General features: G+C 58.4%; 1 protein-coding gene across 1 annotated transcript in view; it reads right to left on the bottom strand.

Annotated features, from left to right (window-relative positions):
* Positions 1 to 9821, bottom strand: part of LOC135570963 (E3 ubiquitin-protein ligase TRAF7-like) — a gene marked incomplete at its 3' end in the record, with an annotated part of 62007 nt that extends 52186 nt beyond the window's left edge. The window contains exons 1-4 of the mRNA XM_065016785.1: positions 9720 to 9821; positions 8105 to 8196; positions 6415 to 6531; positions 4564 to 4656 (exon numbers count right to left, since the gene is read on the bottom strand). Coding sequence (XP_064872857.1) covers positions 4564 to 4656; positions 6415 to 6531; positions 8105 to 8196; positions 9720 to 9771 — 354 coding nt within the window. The remainder of the gene's footprint in view (positions 1 to 4563; positions 4657 to 6414; positions 6532 to 8104; positions 8197 to 9719) is intronic.
* Between the last annotated feature and the right edge of the window lie 4273 nt (positions 9822 to 14094).

The raw sequence follows: 14094 nt of genomic DNA on the forward strand, positions 1-14094 counted from the left end.
AGGGGAGGGGTGAGGTGAGGAGCGGAGGGGTGAGGAGAGGAGCGGAGGGTGAGGAGGGGAGGGGTGAGGAGGGAGGGGTGAGGAGGGGAGGGTGAGGAGGGGAGGGTGAGGAGGGGAGAGGAGAGGAGGGGTGAGGAGAGGAGGGGTGTGGAGAGGAGGGGAGGGGGAGGAGGGGTGAGGAGGGTGGGAGGAGGGGAGAGGGAGAGGAGGGGTGAGGAGAGGAGGGGTGAGGAGAGGAGGGAGGGGTGAGGAGAGGAGGGAGGGGTGGGTGAGGAGAGGAGGGGAGGGGTGAGGAGAGGAGGGGAGGGGTGAGGAGAGAAGGGGAGGGGTGAGGAGAGGAGGGAGGGGTGAGGAGAGGAGAGGAGGGGTGAGAGAGGAGGGGTGAGGAGAGGGGTGAGGAGAGGAGGGGTGAGGAGAGGAGGGGGTGAGGAGGGGGGGGTGAGGAGGGGTGAGGAGAGGGAGGGGTGAGGAGGGGGTGAGGAGGGGAGGGGTGAGGAGAGGAGGGAGAGGAGAGGAGAGGAGGGGTGAGGAGGGAGAGGAGAGAGGGAGAGGAGGGGTGAGGGAGAGGGAGAGGTGAGAGAGGAGGGGTGAGGAGAGAGAGGGGGAGGGGTGAGAAGGGGAGGGGGTGAGGAGGGGAGGGTGAGGAGAGGGAGGGGTGAGAAGGGGAGGGGTGAGAAGGGGAGGGTGAGGAGGGGAGGGGTGAGGAGAGGAGGGGTGAGGAGCGGAGGGGTGAGAGAGGAGGGGTGAGGTGAGGAGCGGAGGGGTGGGAGAGGAGAGGAGGAGAGAGAGAGAGGAGGGGTGAGGAGGGGTGAGGAGGGGTGAGGAGGGGTGAGGAGGGGTGAGGAGAGGAGGGTGAGGTGAGGAGCGGAGGGAGAGGAGCGGAGGGGCGGAGGAGGGGAGGACGGAGGGAGCGGAGCGGAGGGGAGGAGCGGAGGAGGGGTGAGGAGAGGAGGGTGGGGAGAGGAGGGGAGGGAGGAGGGTGAGGAGGAGGGAGAGGAGGGAGGGGTGAGGAGAGAGGGGAGGGGTGAGGAGGAGGAGGGGTGAGGGAGGGAGGTGAGGAGGGAGGTGAGGAGAGGAGGGGTGAGGAGAGGAGGGGTGAGGAGAGAGAGGAGGAGGGGAGAGGAGAGGGGTGAGGAAGGAGGGGTGAGAGAGAGGAGGGGGGGTGAGGAGAGGGAGAGGAGGGGGTGAGGAGAGGAGAGGAGGGTGAGGAGAGGAGAGGGAGGGGTGAGGAGAGGAGAGGAGAGGGTGAGGAGAGTGAGGAGGAGGGGTGAGGAGAGAGGAGGGGTGAGGAGAGGAGAGGGAGGAGGGAGAGGAGGGGGAGGGATGAGGTGAGGAGGGGGAGGGTGAGGGAGAGGAGGGAGGGGTGAGGGAGAGGAGGGGAGGAGGTGAGGAGAGGAGGGAGGGTGAGGAGAGGAGGGGAGGGGTGAGGAGAGAGAAGGGAAGGGGTGAGGAGAGAGGGAAGGGGTGAGGAGAGGAGGGAGGGGTGAGGAGAGGGGAGAGGAGGGGTGAGGGAGAGGAGGGGTGAGGAGAGGAGGGGTGAGGAGAGTGAGGGGTGAGGAGAGGAGGTGTGAGGAGGGAGGAGGAGTGAGGAGAGGAGAGGAGGGGTGAGAGAGGAGGAGAGGAGAGGAGAGGAGAGGAGAGGAGAGGGGAGGAGGAGGAGAGGAGAGGAGAGGAGGAGAGGAGAGGAGAGAGAGGAGAGGGAGAGGAGAGGAGGAGAGGAGGGGAGGAGGGTGAGAGTGAGCGGAGGGGAGAGCGGAGGGGGAGAGGAGCGGAGGGGAGGGAGAGGAGCGGAGGGGAGGACGGAGGGAGAGGGAGCGGAGGGAGAGGAGAGAGGGAGGGAGAGGAGCGGAGGGGTGAGGAGGAGAGGGAGGAGAGGAGAGGAGGAGAGGAGAGGAGGAGGAGAGGAGAGGAGAGGAGAGGAGAGGAGAGGAGAGGAGAGGAGAGGAGGGTGGAGTGAGAGGGAGGAGGAGAGAGGAGGGAGAGAGGGCGGAGGGGAGAGAGCGGAGGGGAGGGGAGAGGAGGGAGGGAGAGAGGAGAGGGGAGAGGAGCGGAGGGGAGAGGAGCGGAGGGGAGGGGTGAGGAGAGGAGGTGTGAGGAGAGGAGGGGTGAGGAGAGGAGGGGTGAGGAGAGGAGAGGAGGGTGAGGAGAGGAGGGGTGAGAAGGGGAGGGGTGAGGAGGGGGGGTGAGGAGGGAGGGTGAGGAGGAGGGGTGAGGAGAGGAGGGGTGAGGAGAGGAGAGGAGGGGTGAGGAGAGGAGGGGTGAGGAGAGAGGGTGATGAGAGGGAGGGGAGGGGTGAGAGAGGAGAGGAAGGGTGAGGAGAGGGAGAGGAGAGAGAGGAGAGGAGAGGGAGGGGTGAGAAGGGGAGGGGTGAGAAGGGGAGGGGTGAGAAGGGGAGGGGGTGAGGAGAGGAGGGGAGGGGTGAGGAGGGGAGGGTGAGGAGGGGAGGGGTGAGGAGGGGAGGGGTGAGGAGAGGAGCGGAGGGTGAGAGAGGAGCGGAGGGGTGAGGAGAGGAGCGGAGGGTGAAGAGAGGAGCGGAGGGGTGAGGAGAGGAGCGGAGGGGTGAGGAGCGGAGGGGTGAGGAGCGGAGGGGTGAGGAGCGGAGGGGTGAGGAGGAGGGGTGAGGAGGAGGGGTGAGGTGAGGAGCGGAGGGGAGGGGTGAGGAGAGGAGGGGTGAGGTGAGGAGCGGAGGGGTGAGGAGAGGAGAGGAGAGAGGAGGAGAGGAGGGAGAGGAGAAGAGGGGTGAGGAGAGGAGGGGTGAGGAGAGGAGGGGTGAGGAGGGGAGGAGAGGGGTGAGGAGGGGAGGGAGGGGTGAGGAGGGGAGGGAGGAGAGGGGTGAGGAGGGGAGGGGAGGGTGAGGAGCAGAGGGGAGGGGAGGGGGTGAGGAGCAGAGGGGGAGAGGAGCAGAGGGGAGCGGAGGGGAGGGGTGAGGAGAGGAGGGGAGGGGTGAGAAAGGAGGGAGGGGTGAGGAGAGGAGGGGAGGGAGGGGTGAGGAGGGGAGGGGTGAGGAGCAGAGGGAGAGGAGCGGAGGGGAGAGGAGCGGAGGGGAGAGGAGCGGAGGGAGGGGTGAGGAGAGGAGCAGAGGTGAGGTGAGGAGCAGAGGGGAGAGGAGCAGAGGGGAGAGGAGCGGAGGGGAGGGGTGAGGAGAGGAGGGGAGGGGTGAGGAGCAGAGGGAGAGGAGCGGAGGGAGAGGAGCGGAGGGAGAGGAGCGGAGGGGAGAGGAGCGGAGGGGGTGAGGAGAGGAGGGGTGAGAAAGGAGGGAGGGTGAGGAGAGGAGGGTGAGGAGAGGAGGGGAGGGGTGAGGAGAGGAGGGGTGAGGAGAGGAGGGGAGGGGGAGAGAGGAGGGGTGAGGAGAGGAGGGGAGGGGTGAGGAGAGGAGGGGTGAGGAGAGGAGGAGTGAGGAGGGGTGAGGAGAGGAGGAGTGAGGAGGGGTGAGGAGAGGAGAGGGGTGAGGAGAGGAGAGGGGTGAGGAGAGGAGAGGGGGTGAGGAGAGGAGAGGTGAGGAGAGGAGGGGGTGAGGAGAGGAGGGGTGAGAGGAGAGGAGGGTGAGGAGAGGAGGGGTGAGGAGAGGAGGGGTGAGGAGAGGAGGGGTGAGGAGAGGAGAGGAGAGGGAGAGGAGAGGAGAGGAGGGGTGAGGAGAGGAGGGGTGAGGAGAGGAGAGGAGGGGGTGAGGAGAGAGAGAGAGAGGAGAGGGATGAGGAGAGGAGGAGTGAGGAAGTGAGAGGAGAGGAGAGGAGAGAGGAGGAGAGGAGGAGTGAGGAGAGGAGAGGAGGGTGAGGAGAGGAGGAGTGAGGAAGTGAGAGGCTAGCGGGTGGTTTCTCTCAACCCACAGGTGGTGATGACAGGGTCTTTGAAGGAGGGTGTGAGGAGAGGAGGGTGTGAGGAGAGGAGGGTGTGAGGAGAGGAGGGTGTGAGAGAGAGGAGGGAGAGGAGGGGAGAGGTGTGAGGAGAGGAGGGTGTGAGGGAGAGGAGGGTGTGAGGAGAGGAGGGTGTGAGGAGAGGAGGGTGTGAGGAGAGGAGAGGGTGTGAGAGAGGAGGGTGTGAGGAGAGGAGGGGGAGAGGGGGAGAGGAGGGAGAGGAGAGGAGGAGGAGGTGGAGGAGAGGAGGTGTGAGGAGAGGAGGGTGAGGAGAGGAGGGTGTGAGGGGAGAGGAGGGTGTGAGGGAGAGGAGGGAGAGGAGAGGAGGGGAGAGGAGAGGAGGGAGAGGAGAGGAGGGGAGAGAGAGGAGAGGAGGAGGAGAGGTGTGAGGAGAGAGAGGAGAGGAGGGAGTGAGGAAGTGAGGAGAGGAGGAGTGAGGAAGTGAGGAGAGGAGGAGTGAGGAAGTGAGGAGAGGAGGGGTGAGGAAGTGAGAGGAGAGGAGAGGGAGAGGAGAGGAGAGGAGAGGAGAGGAGAGGAGAGGAGAGGAGAGGAGAGGAGAGGAGAGGAGAGGAGAGGAGGAGTGAGGAGAGGAGGGGTGAGTGAGGAGAGGAGGGGTGAGTGAGGAGAGGAGGGGTGAGTGAGGAGAGGAGGGGTGAGGAGAGGAGAGGAGGAGTGAGGAAGTGAGAGGCTAGCGGGTGGTTTCTCTCACCCCACAGGTGGTGATGACAGGGTCTTTGAAGACACTGCAGCAGAGCTGACAACACAGCTTCACCGACGGCTGCTCTGCAAACACCAGGGGCTCCTACACACATCATTAGCACAGTTCAGTTATCATTAGCATTCAGGTATCACTAGCACAGTTAGCATTCAGGGATCACTAGCACAGTTAGCATTCAGGGATCACTAGCACAGTTAGCATTCAGGGATCACTAGCACAGTTAGCATTCAGGGATCACTAGCACAGTTAGCATTCAGGGATCACTAGCACAGTTAGCATTCAGGGATCACTAGCACAGTTAGCATTCAGGTATCGATAGCACCGGGGGTATCATCAGCATCGATAGCACCGGGGGTATCACTAGCATCGATAGCACCGGGGGTATCACCAGCATCGATAGCACCGGGGTATCATCAGCATCGATAGCACCGGGGGTATCATCAGCATCGATAGCACCGGGGGTATCATCAGCATCGATAGCACCGGGGGTATCATCAGCATCGATAGCACCGGGGGTATCATCAGCATCGATAGCACCGGGGGTATCACTAGCATCGATAGCACCGGGGGTATCACTAGCATCGATAGCACCGGGGGTATCATCAGCATCGATAGCACCGGGGTATCATCAGCATCGATAGCACCGGGGGTATCACTAGCATCGATAGCACCGGGGTATCATCAGCATCGATAGCACCGGGGGTATCATCAGCATCGATAGCACTGGGGTATCACCAGCATCGATAGCACCGGGGTATCACCAGCATCGATAGCACCGGGGTATCATCAGCATCGATAGCACCGGGGTACCATCAGCATCGATAGCACCGGGGGTATCATCAGCATCGATAGCACCGGGGGTATCATCAGCATCGATAGCACCGGGGGTATCATCAGCATCGATAGCACCGGGGTACCATCAGCATCGATAGCATTCAGGTATCATCAGCATCGATAGCACCGGGGTACCATCAGCATCGATAGCACCGGGGTATCATCAGCATCGATAGCACCGGGGTATCATCAGCATCGATAGCATTCAGGTATCATCAGCATCGATAGCACCGGGGGTATCATCAGCATCGATAGCATTCAGGTATCATCAGCATCGATAGCACCGGGGTATCATCAGCATCGATAGCACCGGGGTATCATCAGCATCGATAGCACCGGGGTACCATCAGCATCGATAGCACCGGGGTACCATCAGCATCGATAGCACCTGGGTACCATCAGCATCGATAGCACCGGGGTACCATCAGCATCGATAGCATTCAGGGTACCATCAGCATCAATAGCACCGGGGTATCATCAGCATCGATAGCACCGGGGTACCATCAGCATCGATAGCACCGGGGGTATCATCAGCATCGATAGCACCGGGGTACCATCGGCATCGATAGCACCGGGGTACCATCGGCATCGATAGCACCGGGGTACCATCGGCATCGATAGCACCGGGGTACCATCGGCATCGATAGCACCGGGGTATCATCGGCATCGATAGCACCGGGGTATCACCAGCATCGATAGCACCGGGGTATCATCAGCATCGATAGCACCGGGGTATCACCAGCATCGATAGCACCGGGGTACCATCAGCATCGATAGCACCGGGGTACCATCAGCATCAATAGCACCGGGGTATCATCGGCATCGATAGCACCGGGGTACCATCAGCATCAATAGCACCGGGGTATCATCGGCATCGATAGCACCGGGGTATCATCGGCATCGATAGCACCGGGGGTGTCATTGAAGTATAATTAGCATCGAGTTAACATTGGCATCGATAGCGTATTTAATGTTGAAGGATTGTTAGCATCATTAGTGTAGCCGTACCGTGTCGTCGTCGTCCTCGTGAAGAGAGAAGGTCGAGCGGAGAGACATGTTGGACTCAGAGAGGAGGGAGCGCACCGAGATGGCAGAGTCAGAACGCCTCGGGGTGCTGATGGGGAGCTGGGGGGGACATAGACAGAGAGAGACATGTTGGACTCAGAGAGGAGGGAGCGCACCGAGATGGCAGAGTCAGAACGCCTCGGGGTGCTGATGGGGAACTGGGGGGGGGACAGAGACAGAGAGAGACCGACACAGACAGAGAAACCGACAGAGAGAGAGACAGACAGAGAGACCGACAGATAGAGACAGAGAGAGCGAGTAATGATACCTAGGTTATATACACAGGGTACCAGTACTGAGTAATGATAACTAGGTTATATACACAGGGTACCAGTACTGAGTAATGATAACTAGGTTATATACACAGGGTACCAGTACTGAGTAATGATAACTAGGTTATATACACAGGGTACCAGTACTGAGTAATGATAGCACCGGGGGCACCGTCTCATCCTGGCCGGTGACCACCTCCCTACAGGCCGTCTCATCCTGGCCGGTGACCACCTCCCTACAGGCCGTCTCATCCTGGCCGGTGACCACCTCCCTACAGGACGTCTCATCCTGGCCGGTGACCACCTCCCTACAGGCCGTCTCATCCTGGTCGGTGACCACCTCCCTACAGGCCGTCTCATCCTGGCCGGTGACCACCTCCCTACAGGCCGTCTCATCCTGGCCGGTGACCACCTCCCTACAGGCCGTCTCATCCTGGTCGGTGACCGCCTCCCTATAGGCCGTCTCATCCTGGCCGGTGACCGCCTCCCTATAGGCCGTCTCATCCTGGCCGGTGACCACCTCCCTACAGGCCGTCTCATCCTGGCCGGTGACCACCTCCCTACAGGCCGTCTCATCCTGGCCGGTGACCACCTCCCTATAGGCTTAATGATGGTATTGGAGTTACTCGCGACAAAGCAGTCGTGGGTGAACAAGGAGTACAGGAGGGGACTAAGCACACACCCCTGAGGGGCCACTGTCCTTTAGGGTCAGAGTGGCGGATGTGTTGTTGCCTTCCCTCACCACCTGGGTGCGTCCCATCAGGAAGTCCAGGATCCAGTTGCAGAGGGAGGTGTTTAGTCCCAGGATCCTTAGCTTATTGATGAGCTTTGAGGGCACTATGGTGTTGAACGCTGAGCTGAAGTCAATGAACAGCATTCTCACATAGGTGTTTATTTTGTCCAGGTGGGAAAGGGCAGAGTGGAGTGCAATACAGACTGCATCATCTGTGGATCTGTTGGGGCGGTAAGTGAATTGGTGTGGGTCTAGGGGTTTCTGGGATAACGGCGCTGATGAGTGTGGGTCTAGGGGTTTCTGGGATAACGGCGCTGATGAGTGTGGGTCTAGGGGTTTCTGGGATAACGGTGCTGATGAGTGTGGGTCTAGGGGTTTCTGGGATAACGGTGCTGATGAGTATGGGTCTAGGGTTTCTGGGATGACGGTGCTGATGAGTGTGGGTCTAGGGGTTTCTGGGATGACGGTGCTGATGAGTATGGGTCTAGGGTTTCTGGGATAATGGCGCTGATGAGTGTGTGTGTGTGTGTGTGTGTGTGTGTGTGTGTGTGTGTGTGTGTGTGTGTGTGTGTGTCTCTGTGTGTGTCTCTGTGTGTGTGTGTGTGTGTGTGTGTGTGTGTGTGTGTACCATGCCATCCTCTTCGTCTCGTGGCGAGTATGTGAGGGTACTGGAGGAGGAGGGGGTACGGCGGTGCTGCTTGTAGGTACCGGAAGCTTCCGCTGAAACAGAGAGAGAGAGAGAGTCTGGGGTTACCGTTAGTTATCTTATAGTTTAACCATATTTTAGGTACCATTCAGTTACCATTAGTGACCTTAAACTAAGGTGAACACAGAGCAGAGTGGAGAGAGAGTCTGGGGTTAATATGTAGTTAGCATATAGCTAGCTACCATATAGTTAGTTACCTTATACTCACTAGGAAGTTACCACAATAAATCGCTGACACCATAGAATCTAGATTATATATTATATTTCTACGTCTGACCTAGGGCTTAGTCTGAGGTTAAACTGACACCATAGAATCTAGATTATATATTTCTACGTCTGACCTAGGGCTTTGTCTGAAGTTAAACTGACACCATAGAATCTAGATTATATATTTCTACGTCTGACCTATGGCTTTGTCTGAGGTTAAACTGACACCATATAATCTACATTATATATTTCTACATCTGACCTATGGCTTAGTCTCAGGTTAAACTGACACCATAGAATCTAGATGATATATTTCTACTTCTGACCTATGGCTTAGTCAGTGAGGTTAAACTGACACCATAGAATCTAGATGATATATTTCTACGTCTGAGGTTAAACTGACACCATAGAATCTAGATGATATATTTCTACGTCTGACCTATGGCTTAGTCAGTTAGGTTAAACTGACACCATAGTGAGGTTAAACTGACACCATAGAATCTAGATGATATATTTCTACGTCTGACCTATGGCTTTGTCTGAGGTTAAACTGACACCATAGAATCTAGATTATATATTTCTACGTCTGACCTATGGCTTTGTCTGAGGTTAAACTGACACCATAGAATCTAGATTATATATTTCTACGTCTGACCTATGGCTTTGTCTGAGGTTAAACTGACACCATAGAATCTAGATTATATATTTCTACGTCTGACCTAGGTCATAGTCTGAGGTTAAACTGACACCATAGAATCTAGATTATATATTTCTACGTCTGACCTAGGTCTTAGTCTGAGGTTAAACTGACACCATAGAATCTAGATTATATATTTCTACGTCTGACCTATGGCTTAGTCTCAGGTTAAACTGACACCATAGAATCTAGATTATATATTTCTACGTCTGACCTATGGCTTAGTCAGTGAGGTTAAACTGACACCATAGAATCTAGATTATATATTTCTACGTCTGACCTAGGTCTTAGTCTGAGGTTAAACTGACACCATAGAATCTAGATTATATATTTCTACGTCTGACCTAGGTCTTAGTCTGAGGTTAAACTGACACCATAGAATCTAGATTATATATTTCTACGTCTGACCTATGGCTTAGTCTCAGGTTAAACTGACACCATAGAATCTAGATTATATATTTCTACGTCTGACCTATGGCTTAGTCAGTGAGGTTAAACTGACACCATAGAATCTAGATTATATATTTCTACGTCTGACCTATGGCTTTGTCTGAGGTTACACTGCCAGGATGTTGCTGACATGATTCCTTATCAGAGTTTTCCCTGACAGAGGTTTTCCTGAGGTGGACTCACTTTTAGCTCCAGGAACCACGGCTGAGAAGGTGGGGCCGAAGGAGGCCTCCATGCTGGTGGGTTGTCACCCCGCTGGGGGGGGGGTCTGGCTGAGGGAGGGGGGGGGGGTTTAGATGTCTGATGGGTGGCAGGCTGCTGCTGGTGCTCTGGAGTAGAGGACACTCACAGCTGCTCACAAACCTCTAAAGCCTGGGGGTACAGGAGGTCAGAGGTCAGGGAACCCACAACCCTCTACAGCCTGGGGGTACGGGAGGTCAGAGTAACCCACACACTGGACACAGCCTCTACAGTCTGGGGGTGGGGGGACAGGAGGTCAGAGGTCAGGGAACCCACACACTGGACACAGCCTCTACAGTCTGGGGAGGGGGTTACAGGAGGTCAGAGGTCAGGGGAACCCACACACTGGACACAGTCTGGGGGTACGGGAGGTCAGAGTAACCCACACACTGGACACAGCCTCTACAGTCTGGGGGCGGGGTACAGGAGGTCAGGGGAACCCACACACTGGACACAGCCTCTACAGTCTGGGGAGGGGGGTACAGGAGGTCAGGGGAACCCACACACTGGACACAGCCTCTACAGTCTGGGGTACAGGAGGTCAGGGGAACCCACACACTGGACACACAGGGGTCAGGGGGAACCCACACACTGGACACAGCCTCTACAGTCTGGGGGTACAGGAGGGGGAACCCACACACTGGACACAGTCTGGGGGTACAGGAGGTCAGGGGAACCCACACACTGGACACAGCCTCTACAGTCTGGGGGTGCACAGGAGGGGGTGCACAATGGACAGCCTCTACAGGTCAAAGGGTCAGAGGAACCCACACACTGGACACAGCCTCTACAGTCTGGGGGTACAGGAGGTCAGGGGAACACACTGGACACAGCCTCTACAGTCTGGGGGGGGTACAGGAGGTCAGGGGAACCCACACACTGGACACAGCCTCTACAGCCTGGGGGTGCACAGGAGGTCAGAGATCAGGGGGGAACCCACAGTCACTGGACACAGACACAGCCTCTACAGTCTGGGGAGGGGGGGTACAGGAGGTCAGGGGAACCCGAACCCACACTGGACACAGCCTCTACAGTCTGGGGAGTCTGGGGGGTACAAAGGGTCAGAGTCAGGGGAACCCACACACTGGACACAGCCTCTACAGTCTGGGGAGGGGGGGGGTACAGGAGGGGTCAGACACAGATCAGAGGGAACCCACACACTGGACACAGCCTCTACAGTCTGGGGAGGGGGTACAGGAGGTCAGGTCAGGGAACCACACACTGGACACAGTCTGGGGGCACAGGAGGTCAGGGAACCCACACACTGGACACAGCCTCTACAGTCTGGGGAGGGGGGTACAGGAGGTCAGAGATCAGGGGAACCCACACACTGGACACAGCCCACAGTCACTGGACACAGCCTCTACAGTCTGGGGGTACAGGAGGTCAGAGATCAGGGGAACCCACACACTGGACACAGCCTCACAGGAGGTCAGAGGTCAGGGAACCCACACACTGGACACAGCCTCTACAGCCTGGGGGTGCACAGGAGGTCAGAGGTCAGGGGAACCCACACACTGGACACAGCCTCTACAGTCTGGGGAGGGGGTACAGGAGGTCAGGGGTCACTGGAACCAGCCTCACAGTCTGGGGAGGGGGACAGGAGGTCAGGGGAACCCACACACTGGACACAGCCTCTACAGTCTGGGGAGGGGGGTACAGGAGGTCAGGGAACCCACACACTGGACACAGCCTCACAGTCTGGGGGTACAGGAGAGGTCAGGGGGAACCCACACACTGGACACAGCCTCTACAGCCTGGGGGTCAGGAGGTGGGGATGGACACAGCCTCTACAGTCTGGGGGGGTACAAAGGGTCAGAGATCAGGGGAACCCACACACTGGACACAGCCTCTACAGTCTGGGGGGGTACAGGAGGTCAGAGGTCAGGGAACCCCACACTGGACACAGCCTCTACAGTCTGGGGAGGGGGTACAAAGGGAGAGTCAGGGAACCCACACACTGGACACAGCCTCTACAGCCTGGGGGGTGCACAGGAGGTCAGAGGTCAGGGAACCCACACACTGGACACAGCCTCTACAGTCTGGGGAGGGGGGTACAGGAGGTCAGAGATCAGGGGAACCCACACACTGGACACAGCCTCTACAGTCTGGGGGGGGGGGGTACAGGAGGTCAGGGGAAGCACACTGGACACAGCCTCTACAGTCTGGGGAGGGGGGAGGTCAGAGATCAGGGGAACCCACACACTGACACAGCCTCTACAGTCTGGGGAGGGGGTACAGGAGGTCAGGGGAACCCACACACTGGACACAGCCTCTACAGCCTGGGGGGCACAGGAGGTCAGAGGTCAGGGAACCCACACACTGGACACAGCCTCTACAGTCTGGGAGGGGGTACAGGAGGTCAGGAGGTCAGGTCAGGGGAACCCACACACTGGACACAGTCTGGGGGGGGGGGGTACAGGAGAGTCAGGGGAACCCACACACTGGACACAGCCTCTACAGTCTGGGGAGGGGGGGTACAGGAGGTCAGAGTCAGGGGAACCCACACACTGGACACAGCCTCTACAGTCTGGGGGGAGGGGGGTACAGGAGGTCAGGGGAAGGTCAGGGAACCCACACACTGGACACAGCCTCTACAGTCTGGGGAGGGGGGTACAGGAGGTCAGAGATCAGGGAACCCACACACTGGACACAGCCTCTACAGTCTGGGATACAGTCAGGGGGTCAGGAGATCAGGGGAACCCACACACTGGACACAGCCTCTACAGTCTGGGGAGGGGGGTACAGGAGGTCAGGGGAACCCACACACTGGACACAGCCTCTACAGCCTGGGGGTGCACAGGAGGTCAGAGATCAGGGGAACCCACACTGGACACAGCCTCTACAGTCTGGGGAGGGGGGGGGTACAGAGGTCAGGGGAACCCACACACTGGACACAGCCTCTACAGTCTGGGGAGGGGGTACAGGAGGTCAGGGGAACCCACACACTGGACACAGCCTCTACAGTCTGGGGGTACAGGAGGTCAGGGAACCCACACACTGGACACAGCCTCTACAGTCTGGAGGGTCAGGAGGTCAGGGGAACCCACACACTGGACACAGCCTCTACAGTCTGGGGGTACAGGAGGTCAGAGATCAGGGGAACCCACACACTGGACACAGCCTCTACAGTCTGGGGAGGGGGGTACAGGAGGTCAGGGAACCCACACACTGGACACAGCCTCTACAGTCTCAGAGGGGACCCACACACTGGGGGGAGGTCAGGAGGTCACTGGGACACCACACTGGACACAGCCTCTACAGTCTGGGGAGGGGGGTACAGGAACCCACACACTGGACACAGCCTCTACAGTCTGGGGATCAGGGAACCCACACACTGGACACAGCCTCTACAGTCTGGGGAGGGGGTCAGGAGGTCAGGGGAACCACACACTGGACACAGCCTCTACAGTCTGGGGAGGTCAGGGAACCCACACACTGGACACAGCCTCTACAGTCTGGGGAGAGGAGGTCAGATCAGGGGAACCCACACACTGGACACAGCCTCTACAGTCTGGGGAGGGGGTACAGGAGGTCAGAGGTCAGGGGAACCCACACACTGGACACAGCCTCTACAGTCTGGGGGGGGGGTACAGGAGGTCAGGGAACCACACACTGGACACAGCCTCTACAGTCTGGGGAGGGGGGTACAGGAGGTCAGGAGGTCAGTCTGGGAGATCAGGGGAACCACACACTGGACACAGCCTCTACAGTCAGGGAGGTCAGAGATCAGGGGAACCCACACACTGGAGCCTCTACAGTCTGGGGAGGGGGTCAGGAGGTCAGGGGAACCCACACACTGGACACAGCCTCTACAGTCTGGGGGGAGGAGGTCAGGAGGTCAGGGGAACCACACACTGGACACAGCCTCTACAGTCTGGGAGGGGTACAGGAGGTCAGAGGTCAGGGGAACCCACACACTGGACACAGCCTCTACAGTCTGGGGAGGGGGGGTACAGGAGGTCAGGGGAACCCACACTGGACACAGCCTCTACAGTCTGGGGAGGGGGGAGTCAGGAGGTCTGGGGAGGGGGAGATCAGGGGAACCCACACACTGGACACAGCCTCTACAGTCTGGGGAGGGGGGTACAGGAGGTCAGAGATCAGGGGAACCCACACACTGGACACAGCCTCTACAGTCTGGGGAGGGGGTACAGGAGGTCAGAGATCAGGGAACCCACACACAGCCTCTACAGTCTGGGGGGACATGAGATCAGGATTACTCAGGATTACTCTTGATCACTTCTAATAAGATTGGTGACAGGTCTGCAATCTAATGGAAAATGTTCCAACTTAACAAATGACAATACTGTTGACC

Source organism: Oncorhynchus nerka, unplaced genomic scaffold, assembly GCF_034236695.1.
Source record: "Oncorhynchus nerka isolate Pitt River unplaced genomic scaffold, Oner_Uvic_2.0 unplaced_scaffold_870, whole genome shotgun sequence".
NCBI classification, from domain to species: Eukaryota; Metazoa; Chordata; class Actinopteri; order Salmoniformes; family Salmonidae; genus Oncorhynchus; species Oncorhynchus nerka.